This window comes from Lichenostomus cassidix, chromosome 15 (genome assembly GCF_008360975.1).
Source record: "Lichenostomus cassidix isolate B80296 chromosome 15, HeHo_3.0, whole genome shotgun sequence".
Lineage (NCBI taxonomy): Eukaryota > Metazoa > Chordata > Aves > Passeriformes > Meliphagidae > Lichenostomus > Lichenostomus cassidix.
The window spans coordinates 13,386,059-13,407,424 of NC_139496.1; the positions used below are offsets into that span (position 1 = coordinate 13,386,059).

At 51.7% G+C, this 21,366-nt stretch overlaps 1 protein-coding gene across 4 annotated transcripts in view; it reads right to left on the bottom strand.

Moving 5' to 3' along the window:
* The window catches only part of AIFM3 (AIF family member 3), a 57,262-nt gene extending 40,475 nt beyond the window's left edge, over window positions 1–16,787 (bottom strand). For all 4 annotated transcript variants that reach the window (XM_085076297.1, XM_085076296.1, XM_085076295.1 and 1 more), the window contains exons 1-2: window positions 16,737–16,787; window positions 6,269–6,415 (exon numbers count right to left, since the gene is read on the bottom strand). In XM_085076297.1, coding sequence (XP_084932423.1) covers window positions 6,269–6,299 — 31 coding nt within the window. In that variant the 5' untranslated portion in view covers window positions 6,300–6,415; window positions 16,737–16,787. The remainder of the gene's footprint in view (window positions 1–6,268; window positions 6,416–16,736) is intronic.
* Window positions 16,788–21,366: the final 4,579 nt, after the last annotated feature.

Here is a 21,366-nt window from a genome sequence, read left to right on the forward strand (position 1 = left end):
GTGCCAGAGACAGGTGAAGTGTCTCAAGTACATGGGAAATCACTGAGCTTTCCCCATCTTATAAATGTCATGAAGAGGAAACTCTGTGCAGAAGATAAAGTTCACAAACTAAACAGGTTAAGGAAAGGCAGAGGAAGGGTAAAAACAAGCCCTTCAGCAAGGCTTGCAAATGACAAGGATGCTGGATCTTCCCAGCCTCATCTATTGTCCCAAAGCTTTTATTACAAGAGTATTGAGAGAACGAAGGAAGAACAAATCAGGGAGAAAGTTGCTCATTTTGGAAGGGAGAAAAGCAAGTGGCCATAGCTGTCCAGGCCCTGGAGGCAGGCGGCCGTCTCAGGAGTCCTGCAAGTTTCTGCTGTTTGTGCCAGTTCAGCAAGGTAAGGAATGGGTCGCTTTTTGCCACCCATGTGCCAAATCCCTGTGCTCACCCAGGCAAGGACTCACCAGGGGCAGTGACAGACAGATCCAGGAAAGCGATTTTCTGTGTATGAATACTGAAGCATCAGAAAACATCACCTTCTGCTGTGCTCTTGCCGCTTCAGGAGTTAATGGAAACAAATAGAGCCAGCACCATGCATTAAAAAAAAAACAAACCCAAAAAAACCACACTGCTATGAGCAAATCTGTTCCTGGAGCTCTAGAAAAGGAGCCCAGCTGCTCCAAGTACCCAGTGAAGAGGCTGCCCTCCACAAGCATTGCTTTCCTAAGGCATTGGGAGAAGCAGATACGGATTTTCTAGGACAGAGTTAGGAAATACAATGAATACCCATTTATGCCAGTCCCAGCGAAATACTTTTGGCCCAAGAAACAGTAGGCTGATGACGTGATTTCACAGTCAATCTGCAGCAAATGTGGCTGTGCATCATTGCAGCCAGACTGCAAAGCCAGACCATGTCGCAGAATGAGACAAAGGTTGGGCAAAGACAGTGGCTCTGAGCCCTGATAGTGAGTGGGATATGGGTATCAGTGAATTCACCCTGCAGGGAACAACTCCCATCTCTCACTTGGCTGATGCCCCAGGACTTTGTTTTCTAGAGCATATTTGGGTCAGGTGAGCACATGGAGTGCCCACTGATTCACGGCATATGAACCTGCAGGGATGAAGATAGAAATGTAGCTCTGAACGCTTCCATTCTTCCTCAGTCAGAAAAACATATGCAGGAAGCAGCAGGTCTCTGGCACTCAGCCATCCCCACTTGGCACCCACCAACACTGCTGGACAAATGTCCAGAGGAAAAGAAAAAGAGGTATAAAGTTTTCCCCCTCCTATTTCAGGCCCCCCACTTGCCTTTGTGGGGGGCATATCCCACTTGCCTCTCAGCAACCCCTTTTACCCCCATCTCCTCCTCTTTCTTCTCATGCCTCTCAGCCCTGCATGGGGTGTCCCTCTGGCCTGAAACCTGCATTCCCAAGGGATGATCTCTCCAGGAATCCAGAGCTAAGCAGCATCTGAGCTGATACAGCAGACTGGTTCAGTTGCCATCAGAGAAAATGACATTTAAATGAAATATTTATAAACCCAAGTTTAATTCTAAAATCTGACTGGTACAATAGGGCCGGGGCCAGCATGTTCCAGCTCTTTGACAGTCATATCCTATAACTGCTAGAAGAGGGTCTGGACATTAAAGCAAACTGCTTGTAAAGTTTTAGGCATGTGACTACAAATCTAGCCAGTAGACAACTCCTCAGGAATATAGGCAGAGATATGGATATAAATATAGATATTGGTATTTAGGTATGGGTATAAAGGTATAGATATAGATGATATAGATAAAAATATAAATAAAGAGGCATATATATATAGGTATAGATACAGATGAGAGAAAGAGACAGACATGCCTGATTGCCGTGTGCCACCAACATCACTTATACACTTACGTATGTGTATGTATGTGTGTGAGTTCATACACATTTTTAAGATATCTCTATAGATACATACATACTTAGATGAAGAACCGGAAGATTAGGGCTGGCAATATTTTATAAGAATATTGAAAAAAGCAGAGAAACCAGCTGAGCATTACCAAGTGCTCATATCACACAACCACGTATGCCTCAGCACCGCAAGCTCTCACTACCCAAAAATCCTGAGTAAGCTCCTCTAAGTCACAGAATTGTTTAAAATACAGACTCTTGACAAGACTATAAATTTTGACCCAATTTTTTTCTCCCAGGTTTTCAGCCTTTAGGTCGAGCACTGCTGGGATCCTTCACATACACTCAGGAATCATGTCCCAACCCTATTTATCACAGTTGTTTTCCTGTTGTGGTCATGATGTTCTTGTGCTTTGCCTAGATGTCATTCACACAAGCAGTCAGTCCTTATTATCTCATTACATCTCCTGTAAATTTATTCCTTCTCCATAACTATTCACAGCCTTGTGGGACAATTCAAAACTTCTGCTTGCTCTTGGGCAGGTACTTGAGATGGGAGGCTGGAGCTGTTGTCATTGATCCCAGGGCAGGGTGCTAGTAGGTGGCTGGGCTGCAGTGCAGGGTCACAGGCATTATTTTTTAAAAATGAGGGCAATTAGATGCCCCAAGACTTCTTTATCACAGGACTGGGTTCCCAGTGTGTCTTAGAGCCCTTCTGGACGCTAAATTTAAATTATGGGTTTTGGGCCATTGAAAGATTGTACCTCCAGGTCCCCAGGTACTTCAAATGCTAGAAAATGGGAAAACACTGAGTTCGTATGTGATGAGAGAATTGACATGAGCCAAGAGCTGACTTGAGCTGAGGGGAGTCTGGGTAAGATGAAGATGCCTTAGGCATCTTAGGCCATGGAGGATGGAGGAGCTGAGTGGCGAGGGGAGAGCAGTGTGTCTGCCTTCCCCAGCCCCAAAACCCTGCAATGCCTCAGCATGTGCTGCTTCAGGGCTGCAGGCACACGGCAGAGGAGTGCTGAGGGAACAGTCTGGTGCAGATTGTACAGTGCCAACAGCTTTGGGAGCAGTGGAAGCCAGAAATGCATCAAGGGATGATGCTGGAGGGACCAGCAGCCACAGCCAGAAATCACAGTTTACCCCAGAAGGGTTTATTTTCCCAAAGCCAGCACAGAGTAAATCCACCACCATGTGATATGCTTGGGGCTCACTGTGCCCTGCCAGAGCTGCACTCTCCAGGCATCCCCTGGGCTCATCCACCTGGCCTCAACTACAAGCCCCAGTGACAGTGACTTCAAGTGGTCTCAGAGACTCCAAATCATTTCTATGGACCACTTCTCCCCTCCTTCCAAGGCCAGGCTGGACGGGGCTTGGAGCAACTTGGTCTAGTGGAAGGCGGTTGAAACTACTTGGTCTTTACAGTCCCTTCCAGCCCAAACCATTCCGTGATTCTATCACTCTATTAAAAATGACAGAGCCAATGACAAAACCACCATGTCAAATATGCCTGGCTCTGCTCTCCCTCTCCAGATGCTCTGTCAGCAAATGCTGCAGTCCAAAACCAGGAGGTAGGACTTGACAGCCAAGGCTGGGGACAAGCTCAGAGCCAAGCTCAGGTCACACAGCCAACGGCACCCCCTTCAGCACCTTCCAAGCAGCATGCACCATCCCTGGGAAGGGAGCACATTCCCTGCTAAGTGCATCCTCTGTGCAAGGGCAAAGTCCACCCCCAGACTCCCCGTGCACTGCAAAGCAACTGCTCTGCCCCACCATCAAACACTGAGCCCAGCAGAGGAAGAAGAATCACAGCTTAGAGGTTTTGAAGCCACTCTCTCATACCCAGCACAGAGAAAGAGCTGCCACAGCTCACAGAGAACTGGCACACCATGGTTCCTATCACCCACCATCCTGACCTGGCTGTGCTGTGGGAGCGGGTGCTTGGATACCATGCAGGCTGGCAGCTCATCCCTGATGCATCCCACACCCTGATGCAAGACAAACCCAAGGAAAAAATTATGCAGAGATTGAGAACTGGGCTTTCATAAGAGGATCCAGCATCACGGGACTGCAGCACTGGAGATAACAGCAGATTACTTCACTGTTTGAATATAAGCTCTTAATTAAACATTGAAATATCCGGACAGGGACGGGTGCTGCAGCAGCAGCCAGACCTCAGGGCTGGCCGGCGGTACAGTCAGCACAGCTATTTAGGGATCCAGGACTCCACTCCCCAGAGCTCTTGTACCATTCATCTGCCCATCAAAAGGTGATACATGTGCAATACCAAGGTTATCTTGTGGGTGCTCAGGGTGACTGAGGGTCTCCCTTGGAATGAAGGAGATAGAGCAGGTAAGGATCTCACGTACATCTTGAAAAAGTGTCTGAATCAATTTTGTTCACTTCAGGCTGCATCTGAAATATTCCCTTCATTTGGAAACAGCACGGATGGAGCAAATAGCTCTGTTCTGTCCCTGCTTCTCATTTGGACGGGGAATAGGTGAATTCTTACAAATATAAAGTCCAGACTTTATAAAATATGAAGTCCAGTACTCTGCTCTAATGCTGTACAATTCCCACATGAAACATCAGTGAAACTATTTGCTAGAACAATCAGTATCCTCAAATGCCTCTGTTTACCTCCTTGCATTTGCAGGTTTTATAAGCCTGGGATGAAGCCCCACAGTCAGTGCTGAGCTACCCAGGGGCTGTGGAAGGCTTGTGCAAAGCCTTTGATGATGCTAATCCAAACCAGAGCTGAGGGATGGAGGTGCATTGTAGCATGGCATTTTCAGGCATTTGGCCCTGCTATGCAAATACAGCTCTCCCCAAAAAGCTGCAGCCCAGGAAAGACGCCTGCAGAGCACTGGTGTTCCAACACTGGTCCAAGAGGACACAGTTTTGCTGATGGAATACAAAATAAAGTGGAGTTGATAGCAGAGTTTGTCACAAGTTTAGTCAACAAACTAAAAAGTTTAGTCATTTATTCCTGGATGTGCTTTTACTCCTCAAACATTTCAAGGAAACGTATAAACAGGGCTTTCACAGAGAACACTTACAGGTCAGAGTGTCCAGTGCCATATTACCTTGGTCATCACCCATAACATAATCACAGTACAGGTCAAGGGCAGAAAAATACCTTTATTTTCTCACTGTGCCTTGCATAAAGGCAGGGATCTCACTCCATAGATGCTCAGTGAATCACTTCTATTGATCTCCTGGCCTGTTGAGTGCTTCAACCTGAAATCCCCCTTGCCTCAGGCAGTGAGGACAAATTACTGAGAAAAGGTCCCCAAAAGACATCTTTCCACTCAAAAAGGCTACACGGGGATTCTGACTGGTCTGATAGATCAGCACCATTATCTGAATCCCCCTGCCTTGAGGCACAAGCAAGTAACAAAGACAAGGCAACTCTTGGGTCCCTTTGAGGTGGCCAAAACAAGCTGCAGGATGGGAGCTGGGAGCTCTCCTCCGTAGCAGCTTTCCTCAGTGGCAGCTCAGGAACACTGACAGGACCAGCCCCTCGTGCACCAGCATTGCTCCCTGGGGTCCTGTGCTGGGGCCATGCAGATGCTGCCAGGGGTGATGAGCGTGGGTGATCACACAGTGCCTGCTCATGCCCAGCCTGCTCAGGACAAGGCTGAACATTGACACTTCCACACCAGACCCCCCTCAACCAGCCAGTTTGCCTGTTTAGGAGGCATCAGAGCCCCTGCCCCTCCCACATACACCCAACCTTCCCCAAACTGCACAGAGCAGGGAGCCCACCCAGCCCAGCTGTGGAAGGAATGTGCCAGGCAAGAGGAGAACCCCTAATGTCCAGGTGTCTACAGCGGCTTTCCAAACTGAAAGCAGCACAGATGGACAAGCTTCAACAAGAAAATAAAATCCCAACAGCAGAGCAGCCCCAGGACCTGGCCTGCTCCTTTCCAGGTCATTCCCTTCCTGCTGGGAAAAAAAACAAGGGCTGGCCAGTGAGTGACAAAGCTGTGGCAGAAGGGAGGTGCTGGAGCCCAGGTGTATGTGCTGGGACAGCTGTCACCCAAACCTTCACTGGGGCACGAGGGGGGCAGCTCTGCTCCAGATCCGGCAGAAAGGCAGAAGCAGGAAGGTGGTGAACAAGCAGATGGAACCAGGCAGAGCTGCCACCCTCGTGGTGCAGAGTGAGCTCCCCTCCCACCCACCTACTACCCCCTGGCACTGCTGCAGCCCCCCACAGCTCCCTGCCCGGGAGTGAGAGCACTGAGGAATTTGGGGGGATTAAGAGCCCAGTAATCCTCCCTGCAGGAGCCGAGCATTAACATTCCCCCGGCCAGCGTCCACTCCTGACCTACTTCGCCCACAAGGACAGTGGGATGGGGGCCCGGCGTCGGGGGGCAGTCACCTGGTTTGGGCTTGGAGAAGCATCCTCCCATGGCGCCGGGCGGGACAGGCAGCGGGGGCGGGTGCGGGCAGGTCAGCGAGGGCGCGGGCACATCCTCGCATGGCACAGGGCCAGCTCGCGTGTCCCGGCTCCGGCGTCGATCCCCACCTGCGTTGGGCAGAAAAGCTCCGTGAGAGCTGGTACGGCCGGAAGGCGGGTGCTGCAAGGAAGGGAAGCGAAGCCGAGATAGTGCTGCCGTCTGTGCCCACAGCTGCCGGCAGCACTGCGCGCATACACTGTGGGCACCACGGTGACCCCAGGGACACGGGGACAACATGCTGCTGGGGTCACTGTGCTGGGAGCCACTGCTAAATTCAGTTATGAAGTCTATAAATTCAGTCATCATCAAATTCAGTCATCAAAATTAATTACAAAAACCCTCATATCATTTATGGACAGACTTTAATAACTTCCCAAAGCCCTGCCTTTGGGAATTAAACCTCTAAGCACAGAGGTCACAGCCCAAATACAATGACTGAACCATAAATACATTTCAGTTGGGTTTTTTATGTTATTATTAGGTAATGGAAAAAAGAAGTCTGCTTTATTGCACAGTCCTGCACATTCCACTATTCCAGTTATGCTCATTCCTGCAGAAATGCCATTCACTTAGGAACAATTAATTATTTAAAGAAAGGGTTTTTGACATCAGACCATTTTGCATCAACCTCCTTTTTTTACACTATTAAAATATTTTAATTTTTTTAAGGTCAGGTTGTGTTTCTCTTATTAGCTTTGACTTGAGCTGCTCTCAGATTTGGTACAGACTAAGAATTTGGATAAACCTTTCCAGTTCCATTCCATGACTGAAAACACAAAGAGTCATCCAACACACTGGCAAGAAAATAATATAATTAATTCATTTTACTCATTCCTACCTGACTTGAACTGATTTACTTTGGGTTTGCCATCTATTTTTCAAAACGCCCTCTGATTTGGGCAAGAATTTAAAATCAATTTCCAAATTATATTTTGAGACAGGCAAAGTCTTAAAAAATGCCTCGAGATCTTTACAATGAGAAGAAAATAGAGAAGAGTCAGGAGAGAGATACCAGGCACCTTCTCTCCTTAGCTTAAACATCAACTCAAAATATCAGGAGGTATCCCTATGTTTTCATCTATATCCCTCCAAAACACATCTTCAAACTCCCCTTCCATGCATAGCATCACCTCTGCCAAGCCCCAGCTGTGTTGCAGAAGCAGTTTCAAAGCCTGGATTATGTTGAATAAGCAATCCGAGCTATAGAGGAACACAAGCCTGGTGCCTTGCCCATGGTGCAAAGAGGGCATGTGCTATTTGATACTCTGCAAAGATGGATTATTAAATGCAGAGGGAAGAGCCAAGAGCTCTTTTCCCAAGAGCACCCCAGGAAAGCAGCATGACAATGTTTATGCAAGAGCAAATGAGGGAAAAAAAAAAAAGCCATGTAATAAGTTGCATAAATGCAGAGGAAGATTTGAGAGCAGTGGGGGAAAATGGAGTGGGGATGTCACATGCAGTTGCTGCTGTAGGGCCCTTTGCCAGAAGTGGCAGAGAGAAAGGGAAAATGGCTTTGTACCACGCAAACTGAGTCTTGAAGTCACTGATGTATCAAGTGATACAGGACAACAATTTAGTGCATATAATAAAATACTGCCACTGCTGCCACATGAGCAAATCAAGCCCCCGCTAACCCAGATCCACTCCTTGCAGTGGATTTCCTGTGGCAGAAGTGGACACTGTGAAGGCAAGACAGGATCATGCTCCAGGCAAATAGTGCCCTGACACCATCACAGCATCCCCTTGGGATGCTGCACATGTAGGGCAGCACAGCAAGGACCCCTAAACAGGTGGTGGGTTGGATGACAGAAGGGTGGCTCTTAAATATGCCTCACCAGAGAATGACTCCAGCTTCTCCAACCCTCTCAGAGATGCTGATGTGGGACTGGTTTATAGCTGGTCTGGCTGGCTTTAACAAGGACTTCAGAGGATGCCAGAGCTCATGAATGTTGGAATGTCAGCCATTCATCTGAGATGCCTTTGCTTTGTTTGGACCCTAAAGATGGCAATCTGCAGCCACCCCCCTCAAGCCTGCTTCACATCTCCTAATTTCTCCACTGATGGTCCCTCCAGCCTTTTCAAGGCAGTGAGACATCCACACCTCCCAGAGCAGGTCAGAGGGAAATGTTTGCCATCAGAGGTGTCCCTTCTCCACTCCTAGAGTTCACCAGGCAAAACCAAAATGGTTCTTGGTAGTATTTCAGCTGATGCCATCAGAGGAGAAGCCATCTGGCTGCTCCCAGCTTCAGTCCCAGCAAGGACATGGAGATGCTCCAAAGTCACCAGCTGGTTTCAGGAAGGCACCAGCCTGCCCTGCCAGACCAACTCAGGGGATAGCATAGGGCTATGTCACTACTAGTGGCACTGAGAGGTATCGATCCGGAGCTCGATCCTGCAGGATTCATGGCCAAAATCTCCTCTCTATTAGGAGAAGGAAATAAGTTCATATACAACACAATGTAGCTGAACCCAAGATCACCTCTAAAACCTTGTTAGGTCCTGAAGGGCAATAGCCTGGCCTGAGAAAGTGTCCATACTCAATAAACCAGTTCATCATGTTCCCCGAACAAAACAACACTCTGTGGCACACAGCTGAACAGGAACATCTTAAGTATCTGCTCAGAGAGGCCAAGAAGGAGAGGGCTACCAAAATATGAGGAAGCTGTTGTGGTGCTGAGGACCATACTATCCCATCCCCAAAAACTCTAGAGTGAATGAGGAACCGGCCCTACACCAGGCTGTCTGCACAACTCCATCATCCACAGAGAGCACTGCCCAAGCATACAACCAGGGACACCAGCCTGCTCCCAAACAAGAGAAACTGAGAAAATGATGCAACAGGAGAAATGTGGGAAACAGTCTAGTGCTACTGACCCTGAGCACTTCCCCTGCACAGCAGCAAAATATGTAATATATGGCAACATCAAACTTCAGTGAAGGTCGGGGACATCAGACCAGACAGCCCACCTGGCTCAATCTAGTGTCCACTGCCCTGACATGGCCAACAGCATCCACCTGCCACAAGCAGGCAGGAGCTGGGCAGGAAGGCAGGGACATTCCAGCCCACACTTCCTGCTGGGCTCGGAGCAGGAACCAGAGCCTGCACCGCTTCTGAGCAGTGCAGTGCTGGCAGAGCTATTATTAGCACTGTGCTTCTGCTCTCTGCAGTGCCCCAGGCTCCTGTTTTAATCAAGTGCTCTGCTGTGACTCCAAAAACCTTTCCAAGAGCTAATGTGGCAACTATATAACTGCATTAGTACACTGTAGGTATAAATAATGTTTCTCCCTTGAGCATCAGTTTGTGTTTATTGCCCCAGTGTCATTTCCTCACCTGGCACCCAGGTTCCCCCTGTCCAGCTGCAGCATCTGTCAGCATCTGTCCTGCTGCTGTAAATAATCCTGCATTGCCTGCCTAGAAATCTGGCACAGATATAAGCACCAAGCCATGCCCCGTGATGTGGACATCTCCCAGAGATGCCAGTTTGCAGTCCAAGCTAGCCCCAGCTGGAGACCTCTGTGGAGCACTGAGCACAGACACACTTGTGCCACTGTTGATGGAGTCCCCTCAGCTGTGATTCACCTTGTGCATGAGGGGACCCTGGTGCATATGGACACTAGCTGCCCCTGTGGCCTCTCAAGGCTCCTCCAGATCCCCTCACTGAGCTCCTGACTGTACACTCACCTTTTTGTGGACATCAACCTCACCCCCATTTCTCTGGCCACACCAGCCCTGGGTGCCACCAGAGGAAGAAGAGGGGGGAGGGCTGCTTCTCATTCCCTTCTCACTTGCCCAGCACAAGTCCCCACACCTGGTCCCCTGGACAGATAAAGGGGGGTTCTGTCAGCTCTCAAGGCAGCTCTGTCTCCTCCCCATCCAATTGAACCCCTCCTCTCAAGCCCTGGACCCAAATTTCCTCTACTTAGTGATGTGGGAGCTTTCAGTGTCATCAAGAAGATTACTGTTGTGATCTCCTGGCATCAAGGGCTAGTAGGTGTGAGGCCAGAGAAGGCAAGGGCTCAGTGCCAACTCCCCACATGCTCCCAGAGAAGTGAGCCTGTCCTGGGGCTGAAGCATGGAGGAGACAAAGATGCTAGAGCAGCTGCCAGCTCCTGAGGATCCTTGATGTGGCTACTAGAATGAGAAACACCTATGTCTCTGGGTCTTATATCCCAGATCCTCCAGGCTTTCCACAGTGCTGGTCCTCTCTCAGCTGCATTTCCTCTGCTGCCCTGTCCTCCTCTTGGACCAGACCCAAGCCAGCCCTAGGTCTGCTGGGGACACAGTTCAGGTTCCCAAAGCTCAGGAACATGACCATCATTCCAAGGAAACCAGACAACAATGGATGCTCCCATCCTGCCCACCACCAGCATCCAACCTCCAGTCTCCCAGAGAGCTCAGGATCATGTGCTCAGCCAGCCTTTCTCCTCTCTTGATTTCCAGGCACTACTGTTTGGACTAGCTCCCTCCCACAACTGGAAACGCCTAAATGATCTCTGCCATGGGTCCAGCAAACCAGATGCTGAAGACTTTTGTCTTCTCCACACAGGTGAGCTCTCTACTCCTTTTGCAGTGCTCTGCAGCAGCATCTGGAAGAAAGCTTGGGGGCAACCTGGCAGAGCACCTAGAAGACCTTTGAGGAGGTTTTTGAAGAACCACTGGAATTCACAGTGAACAAATGGGACATCTGGAACATGCTTTGTTCCCAAGGAGATGACTTCTGTCTCTTCACTGACATCACCAGTCTGAAGGAGAAGGGCTACGGGTCCATGGAAAGCCAAGGTACACACAAGCGAGGATGAGGAAGGTCTCTTCTCTCCTCTCAGAGACCACGCCAGGATCTCAAAGCAGAGGTCAGCAAGAGATCCCTCCCAAAGACATCCTGTCAGGATGAAGAGGAAAGCTTCCCCAAGGTCAAGGGAGAACTCTTCAGTACTGGAGAACTAATAAAAACCAGAAGGGAGAGGCAGGCAGAGTGGGCCCTGGGCCCTTTCCTAAAGAGAGTGGGATCAAAGGGCCAACCAAAGAGACATGACACCCTCCAGCAGCTTTTAATGCAGGGAGCATAAAAATGGCAGTCCCAAGGCAGTTGTGGCCATGACTACACTGGCATTCATCTCCCATCAGGACGGCACCTCTTGCTCTGCACCTTCTGCCCATGATCATGGAAGAATTTAGGCTGGAAGAAGTCTCTCGTGGTCATCTGATCCAATTCCAGCTGTGAGCAGGGTGACACACCAACCTGGATTGAATAGTATATTATAAATACTGCCTGAACTTTGGAGAATGGACCCAACACCATTCATTAAAGGACCCACTAACACCTGGGGATCCTCAAGGGTACCAAACCTTTTCAGATAGGTATCAGTGGGAAAGATTCAGTGGTCTACAAAGAACAAGAAAATCAATTCCCAGCATCTGGAGACCACCCCAGACCTTCCCATCCACACCACATTTGCTACATGCAGCACCCATTAAAAATGGCATCAGGAGATGTTGAAAAATTTCACTTCCTCAACACTTTGGAGCATTGATGGTCTCCTGATAGGACTGGAAATGAATTCTTGCTCCCAGGATACTCCACTTCTGGAGTATTTTGCCATGCTAAGACCCCCAGAGGTGCCTCCAGTAGAGAAAGGAAAGGGGTTGGGCAGCTGTGCTGTGCCCTGGTGCCAGGGCAGCCCCAGGGGGTTGGGCACAGGGGTTGCTCACATGTTTAGGGAACAGGTCATTGCCAGTTTGGGGTCATGAAGGGTCTCCCTTGGAGACTGGCCAAGTGCCAGGGCATTTTTTCCTTCCCCAACAGCTCTGAGCATTGCCCCTTGCCAGGCTCCTTGGGGCTACTTCTGGCCAGGGATTCCCCGCTGTGGCAAGGCCAGGAGTCCAGCTATGTCTGTAGCTATGTCTCTCCGCCTCTCTTCTCCATGGCAGCTTTGCTTTTCTAGCTTTCAGTCACTTGTAGCATAGGTCTTCTAAGACAATGTCCAACAGCTCCACACTCAACAAGAGACGCTGGTTTTCAACCACCCCTGCATACAATAAAATTTTCTTTTTATTGCATCTGGGTTCTGTTGTCTGCAAACATTTGCCTATTTGTACCCTGAGAACTTTGTCCTTCAAACGCTTTATCAGTTCCCGCAGACAATTTTTGGACTCAGAGTGATGTTACAGCCATTTGAAGAGCTCAGCACTTTCTTCTTGAGACATCCTTCATGGATGTCTCTAAAGGGTCCATGTCAAGTCATTTCTCTCCTGCTCTGTTTAAGGACTGAGCTCAACATCTGGAAAACTTGCTTGTCTGCTTTGCAGAGTGAAGGGTACTATGTACCTGTTCCAGCCATTCACATCCAGCTCTGCAAGCTGGCTCCCATATCCCCCAGGCAGGAACACAAGAGGATGGGGCAGCTGGAGCCTCAGAGCATCTGGTGTCACTGTCCATGCTTGCAGGGAAGAGCTGGCTCTGACTCTGGTCCCTGCTGTGGGAAAAAACAAGCCCTGATCCCAAACCATGCTCTATCCACTACAGCGCTGCCAATTCTCCATACATACAAAATATTGTCTTTAACTCAAGGCCAGCAGGAGTCATGGAGCAGTCCCAGCAGCAGACCTGTTTTGGTCACACCCTACAAGCAAAGTGCAGCATAGACCCCACCACAGCCTCTTCAGCTCATCCCACAAAGCACAGTCTGTCCCATGGGGCAGCCCAGACTCTGGTCCCTGGACACAAGGACTCCGGTCCATCTGGTCCTGAACACCACCACGATCCAGAGCATTCTTTCCCACCCACCTCTTCACCCCACACAATGGCAGTGGACTCCATTTCTCAGCCCCACCATCACCCTCTGTGGCTCCATCCCAGCCAGGCACAGACCAACCCTGACCCACCACACACCCCTGCCACATCAACAGCCTCCACGCACCAGACTCACAGTCGTGGTGTGCTCTTACAACGGTTGTCCATTTCTCTCACTTTTCTGGGGATTTGCTCTAGTTTGACTCCCACAGTGATTGTCAGAACTAAGCAGTGGGCACCACCCTTACCAGGTTCCCCCACACCTGTGCAGCAGTATTAGAAAGACTTTAGAGTGGTGACTCTACACCCCTCTGTCCTTGATGAGTACATCCAGACTGTCTTTCTCCATCATATCCTGAAGGTCAACTCTTGTTTCACTCTTAGTGCCACCATGCACAGTCTCATGCCCACTTCTCCTCCATCTCTGCTCAGTGGTGCAACTCCAGCCACCAGTGTTGCTTTTCACCTCCAACTTTTCAGCCAGTTTCAGCTGCTTTGTGGGCAGAGGGCATTAACGAAAGTATATAAGGTGGATCTCAAGAGTTCACCAGGTAGCACGCCTGCTCTGCTTCAATATCCTCCAGGCCCCAGCAGAGGAACCAGGCTTCAGCCCAGAAGTGCACCAGCACTCTCCCACAGCTCACCTTCTTCCCTCCCCAAAATCAGCCAGTCTCCACTGGTTTGGAAGAGTCCCAGTCCGTCTCCACAAAGCCTGTCAGAGCAGGAGCCACCCAGTAGTGGACACATCACACTCCTCATGGTGCAGAGTGGTGGTGAAACAGCATTTGGGCTCCAGCTGCTGTCCAAGCCCAGCCACACTATCAGTGTCCCACAACCCACAGGCACCTTCCTGCTGCCCTCACCACCCTGCAGAGATCAACTCCCCTAAAAACCACAGTAGCCACTGGAACAAAGTCCTGCTGACACCCTGAGTTGCCTGCAGCTTCCCTCTCTGCCCACTCTGTGGTCCATCTCCACCTGCTGCACCACCCTGGATGCTACAGTCCATGATCTCGAGGAAGAGGCCCCTGTTTAGGATCTCCATTTCCCAGCAAGGTCTTGCTCAGCAAAATCAAACTGCCCTGTCTCCAGGGCAAACCAGACTCTGCTGCCAAAAAAAGCAGCTCTCTCCACTGGACACAGGACTCTGAACACAGCCCAGGCAGGGCTGGAGCATTGAGGGGCCCAAGGCTCTACTCCCATCCCATGGACTATGCTGTGGACTCTGTGTTGTTAACACTATCCACAGCAGCCCTGCTCTGACCCCGGGGAGGGGCACAGGGCTGGCCTGCCAAGAGAAAAGGAGACAGTGGGAAGAGAATCAAGTCACACAGAAGAGAGCATGACAGGAGATGATGTTTCTAGGACAGGGAGAACTTGTATTTTTAAAAGAATATGAGGATGAAAGCAGATGGTCTCCATCTTTAAGTTAATAATTTTGTCAGGAATCACAATACAATAGATGAAAAGAGTCCTACAGCCCCTAGCTGTGGCTCCCAGACCAGACCAGCAAGCAGATCAGCCTTCCAGAATGGGGTGCCCAACTGGGGGACCACCCCTGTGTTCATGTCACTGCCTCTTGATGCTCCACCTCGAGGATGCTGCACGCAGGGCATGGTCACACTGCTTGTGTAGACATGCAATGCATTGCTGCCCACCCTCTGCCCATGGAGCAGATGAGCCAAGATCAAGGGTGCTGGCACTCAGGAACCCCATTTTCTTGTCTCCCTGGCACCCCAACCTCCTCTTTACTTCTCCAGCTCTTCACCTCGTCTCTTCCCCCTTGATAGCTCTCCAGCCAGCTTCCCCTTCCCTCTGCCCAACTCTCCTGCTCCCACTTTCCTGCCATTTCCATACCCATCCTGATCCTTCTGCCTGGCTCCTGCTTCAGGGTCCCCCAGCTGCTGACACACAGTGACTCTGACACCCTCAGACCTGCAGTGGATCCCTCCTTTTTTCTCCTGTTCTGTCCTTTAAACCTTGCCTGCCCAGGAGCCCCCAGCCCCCTCAGCACAGCCCTCCCTGCCAAAGCCTTACCTCTTCAGCCGCTTCCTGGTGGGGTCCAAGATTTGCTTTACACCCACCTGGAGAAAGCAACGGGTTTGGCTTTGCCAGGTGATTTCCTTTCAGATGGTCCCAAGAAACAGAAGCAAAAGTCAAGCTACAAAACGCTGAGAGTAGCTTACAGCCCCAGAGATGAGGGGCACGGCCCCATCTCAGCGTGGGCAGGGAGGGATGCGGGCAGAGGGTGACGTGCCCTGGTGCACTTCACCTTGTCACCAGGAGTTTGTGTCAGCGGCAGCAGAGAGAGCTACAAAGCTGCCGTTTAATGTAGCCCGTTGGCTCCCGAAGAAGCGCAGCGGGAACACCACGTCAGAGCACAATCAGACAGGACTGTTTTCCTGGCTGCTGCTTCATCAATTTACCGGCTCCAGGTTAAAGGCTCATTTGGCAGCACCGTCACTGCCACCCCTCCACACACCTCTGAGCGCGGGACTGGAAATCATTAATCATGAGATTTGGTTCAGATTGTACAGATTTGCCAATAAAAGCATAAATGTTGGAAATTCTCCCCAGACGCAGAGTGCTCAATGCAAAAATCAAATCATTTCACAACACGAGAGAGCTTTAATTCTCATTTGCTCCACCACAGGCAGCCAAGCGCCTGCCATGCTGTCACTGCCAGGTTCCCATTGCACAAAAGCAATTTGCGTTCCCCACAGCGGCTGGAGCAGGGCAGAAGGAGTTTATCCCAGCAGTGTTTTCCAAGACTAACAGCTACAGCACAACACCACAGTTCAGCTTCCACCCATCACAGTCAGACGTGAATGTTCCTTCTCAAAGGAGACCATGCAGTTCATAGAAGTATAGAATGTCATGAGTTGAAAGGAACACACAAGGATCATGGAATGGTTTGGGTTGGAAGGGACCTTAAAAGATCATCTCGTTCCACCCCACCTGCCATGAGCATGGACACCTTCCACTATCCCAGGTTGCTCCAAGCCCTGTCCAGCCTGGCCTTGGACGCTTCCAGGGATGGAGCAGCCACAGGTTCTCTGGGCATCCTCTGTCACTGCCTCACCACTCACCAGGGGAGAATTTCTTCCTAGTATTTAATCTTATCTACCTTTCTTCAGCTAGACATTTACCCCTGCCCAGGCGAGATCATGGTCCCCCAAAACAGGGACAAACAAACTTGGAGATTACGCTGGCAGGAGGACATCGCACAGGGACCTAAACCCCTTTCAGGAGAGATGCGGCTTTTCCCCGCGACCCATTTTCACGCCGCTTTCATTTCCTGGGCAGTTGCTGCATCTCAGGAGAGATGCGGAGACACACGGCCCTCTCGCACCGGTCGGCCCCGGCTCCGACACCGGCCCCGCCGACAGCTCCGGCTGCAGAGGAGCCCCGGGGCCCGCCGCGCGCCCCGGTACTCCCGATACCCCCGGTGTCCCCGCTCCTGGGGGCAGCGGCAGCCCCCACCGACCGCTGTCCCCCGCCTGAGGTGCGGTGCGATCCTGGGCAGCGGCCTTGCACCGGGAGCTTCCCTCCCTTCACGTCCTCCTCGGGACGGGTCCCCGCCGCCCCCCGCACTTACCTGGGCAGCAGCGGCGGTGCCGGCGCGGCTGGCGGACCGCGGCTGGTCCCGGGGCGGGGCGGAGTGTGGGACACGCCCCCGCCGCGGGGAGAGGAGCGGCGGGTCCGCGCCGGCCCTGCCCGCTCGCGGTACACGCGTGGTGCGGGTTGCGCGAGGGCCGCGGGCACTCCAGGGCAGTTGGCTCTGCTTGGTTCCGCGGGGCCGCGGCTGCCGGGGCTATTTCTGCCCGCCTGAAATACCCCAACCCGGCCTTTCCCAGGTCACTTGCTTTACATTTTCCTTCTAGATTCACGTCTCTGTTCCCCCTTGGAAGACAGGGATCTGCGCTACCCTCCGCTTCCTCCCGCCTGGCACGTTTCTGTTCTCCCCAGAAAACTTTCCGTCCCCCTCATGCTGTCTGGTAGTGTCAACCTCTCTCCGCGCCTTTTCCTCTCACATGTCCCGAAGCTGTTCTTTATTTTCAGTCAATGACTTTTTGAGACCACCCTGGGTACAGAGGAAGGTTTTTTCTCCCCCGGATAGTTTGTCTCGGGTCGCTGCTGTCTTACACCCCAATCATACAACTCCCTGAGGCTTTTCAGGCAGATCACTGCTCTTTAATATCCAGCTTCAGTTCCCTGCTCCAAATGGGAAGGCTTAACAGGGCTGTTCATCTACAGTTCTTGATGCTGTTTAAGAAAAACTATCCACGGATGAAGCGTTCCAGCATAGAAGTTCCAGAGAACCCATGCCTCCGCAGCCTTGGGAGACGGACTGTGGGTCTTTATGAAGCTGCCTCAATTTTACTGCAGGAGAAATGATCCCATGTCCAGTGTCGCAGGCAGCTGAGAAGCATCCTGCATGTCGTGCTGTGCCTGCCTGGGGCATGGTGCAGAGCTCATCCCATGGGATGTGGTATTGCTGGCAGTGGGGATCCCTAGCAGACTCATCACCTCCATTTCCTTACCTGGCATGCAGGACTTTTGACCTGTGGTGTGAAAAACTGCTCTTATGCAGCTGGCAAGCAAACAGCAAGGATTGAGCCTTGGAAGGAGACAGTAAATGGCTTCGCAAGGAATTATCCCGACAGTAAGCTCTCTCACAAGCCATGGGTGGCCATGCTTTAAGCTGAAGGAAGGTAGATTTCAATTGGATATTGGAAAGAAATTCTTCCCTGTGAGGGTGGTGAGGCCCTGGAACAGGTTGCTCAGAGCAGCTGTGGCTGTCCCTGGATCCCTGGAAGTGTCCAAGGCCAGGCTGGATGGGGCTTGGAGCAACCTGGGATAGTGGAAGGTGTCCCTGTCCATAACAGGGGGTGGATTAGATGATCTTTAAAAATCCCTTCCAACCCAAACCAGTCTGTGATTCTATGCTTAGTTGGCAGCACAAGTGGACAAAATTTGGGGCTGTTTCGCTGCACCTTGCAGGTCCCAGCACACCACTCCAGGGATGGGACAATGAGACACCAGCAGCACTGTGGGGCTGCACTGCCCCAGGAACAGCTATGCCTGCAGTGGGGTGACTGGGCAGGAGCCCAGAGGGATGGACGGCTGGGGGTCCACCTTCCCCAGAAACCTCACGGAGCTGCTGGGTAGTGTGTGCCTCCATCGCTTTTTCTTGAGCTCCCGGCACCGGCTCCATCATCCTGACACCACTCCCACACGGAGCACTGCCTGCACTGCAGTGTTGGTCACTGAAATGTCACCAGTAGGTCCTGCCCAGCTCCTGAGCTGACCCCGCCACCCCATGGTGCTTGGCGGGATGCTCAGCCACACTGCCGGCGGGGAAAATGGGTGACGTGGGATCCAGCTTGTGGGTCTGCGCCAAGTGGGACAGTGGTGCATCACTGTGGGGCTTACAGGGCCGTGCCAGCAGTGCCAGGCAGCTGCCCACTGTGCTGCAAACCCTCAGCTCTCTGTCTTCTCTGCAGGTCTCAGAGAGATGACAAGCTGCAGCCCTTCACCTCCCACCACCGCAAAACTAACACCCTGTCATGCCACTGCAGCAGGGATGGGTGGTCTCCTATGCAGCCTGGGGCAGGAAGAGACTGTCCAGCCCAGGCACATGCTGGGAGGCCAGGGAGATGCAGGGAACAGGGTGAAGGGCAGGTACTGAGGTGACCTCATAACCCAGTGATGGAGCCTCCAACATCCCCAGACCTGCTTTCCAGGCTGGATTCAAGCCTCCACTTCTCTGTTTCCTTGCAGAAAAAAAACTTCTGTCCTTGCATGCACAGCCCTGCCCTGCCTTCCCCTGGGAAGGAAGTCCTGGAAGAGGAGTCAGGCGGGGAAAAGCGGAAAGTGAAGGTAATAAGGGAGAGAGGCTGTGCAAATGGAGCAGCCAGGGGAGGGAGCAGGTGCAGGCAGGGCCATGGGTAGGAGAAGGAGCACTCAGCTGGGACATAAAGGCACCTTGACAGTGGATCAGCGCTGATGTCACCCAGTGCTTTCAGTTCCTTGGGAAGTGACAGAGCCAGAGCCTTGGATCTTCTGGAATGGCTGGGACAGATGCCATGGCACAGCAGCAGCCCACAGCTGACAGCCCCGGACAGTTCTGCGCTTTTATCAGGACTTTGCAGACCAGAATGTCCTCAGTGCCAGTGTCTCCGTGCAGGAGCTCCAGGCACTAAGAAATCACCTCCAGCTGCTTTTTGTGCAGTATACCAACATTTAAGTGCAAGGTGGGCTGGGGGAGGTTTATGAAGGATTGTCCAGAGGTGAGGAGGGTGAGTGAGTGTAGATCAGGGTGGCTCCTGGAGAGGAACCCTGGCCAGGAGCACAGGCAGGAGGGAAGGAGCCAGGCAGCTGTGGCTGTGTGCGCTCCAGGGAGGTGTGAGAAGATAAGGAATCACCAGGTCAGGTCGTGCCCTGGTCCTCACTGACAGCCTGGTGAGTGGGGCTGCTGGAGCTGCAGGGTCATGGGAGAGGATGTGGAAGTCACAGCTCATGCAGGAATATACAGTGGGTACCCGACAGGACTGGGGCAGCTAATGGATCAGGAAGGCTGGGTGAAGATTGCTGGAGTATGGCTTCTTCTCACAAATACAAGGCATAAAGGACATTGTCTTCCTGTTGTTCCAGACACAGACTGAGAAGCTGGTGACCAGCCCTCACAAACCTCTGACAGATGCTCCTCTGGAGCATGGAAGGGAGGTCTCAGCTGAGGCTGGGGTGCCTGAGCAATGAGCACTGCAGGGCTGGGGGAAGGCAGGGCTGCAGCACATGGGTCATGGCCAGCCCTGTGGATGGCAGTCCAGCGCTACACATTGCCACGGCAGCACCACATCAGGTGGAAGGAGCTGCCCTTAATCCCAGGAGAGGGACAGACACTGGTGGTGGGACAGGCAGGCTCAGCACCCACACCAGCCTGGTTCCATGCTGAAGGAGCAAGGAGCAGGTCCAGCATCACACTTGGTGCTGGGGATACTGCTCATGTTCTCAGACCTCTCCTCCTGCCTCCAGCAGGTCAGGGCTTTGCATGTCCTGGCAAGGCACTGTCACATCCACAAGCAGAGCAGGGAACTTGGGACTGATTCTGACTGCCACCTGGAGGTTCAGGTGTGCCTTAAGAACCTGTTATTCACTGCAGTTCTTCCTCCAGAAAAGTCTGGTTGCTTTCACTGCACTAACTCCGCACACATTGCACCAGTTTTTAAGTTCCTGGGAAGGCAAATTCCACTTGCTTGCATCCCTAATTTGTTCTCACTAAATATTTCAGCTGCCTGTGGTCACTTTCGTCCCTGCTGCTACACCCAGGCAGAGGGGGATCTGCCCAGGCTTTACTGAAAAAAAGTGAGCAGCCAAGAACCTTTTCTCTCTTGGGAAACAGAAACTTCCCTTCTGGAACTTCCAATTACAAAATATAACCTTAAAATCAGTGGGTGAAACACAGCTTGGAGCTCCAGGAACTGCTCTGCGTGGCCACCCCTTACCTCTCCTGCCCAGTGGATGCAGGTTTGAACTAATGCCTCCCCTCTAGTGGCATTGGCCCAAGTGGATTATATGCCCACACACAGAGATCTGTATTGAAGAAATTGTGAGCCTCAGGCATGGCCAGTGCTTGTTTTAGATCCCAGGGTAGAGGAAGTGCCAGTCAATGATCTTTTCACTGATGACAGTGATGCTTGCAAGGCTCTGATCTTCCATGCCAAGATGTGTAGTGCTTTCCTGTAAATCCCAGAACACCCCTGCAAGCAGCACCCAGTGCAAAACACCCCATTTAGACCCAAACTGGCCACACGTGTCGCAGGATCTTCCAGAAGGATATTTTCTGGAGATAACCTAACACTTTCTGAGGTACCTCACTTGGTAAGAGCTGTCAGTCCAAACAGGAGCGCCTTCCAGAAGCCAGTGATCCCTCCCACATGCAGAGCCACCTCCCTGGTGCAGACAACCTCCAGTGCTCCATCACAGGCCTCAGGGAAGGCAGCAGGGAAGAAGTCAGCAGGGACCATCACCTACAGATACATCTGAAACAGGCACCTGACCAAGGCTGACCAGGTGTCCACCAGATCCCTCTTCCACTTGGAAGTGCAGCCCGTGGTCGTGCAGATGGTACATCTCCCCCACTTCATCCACCTCGCATGTACAGCAGCCATGGGGACCTGGGAGTCCCAGTTCACCATCCCTCAGCCTGTCACCTGCCAAAGACC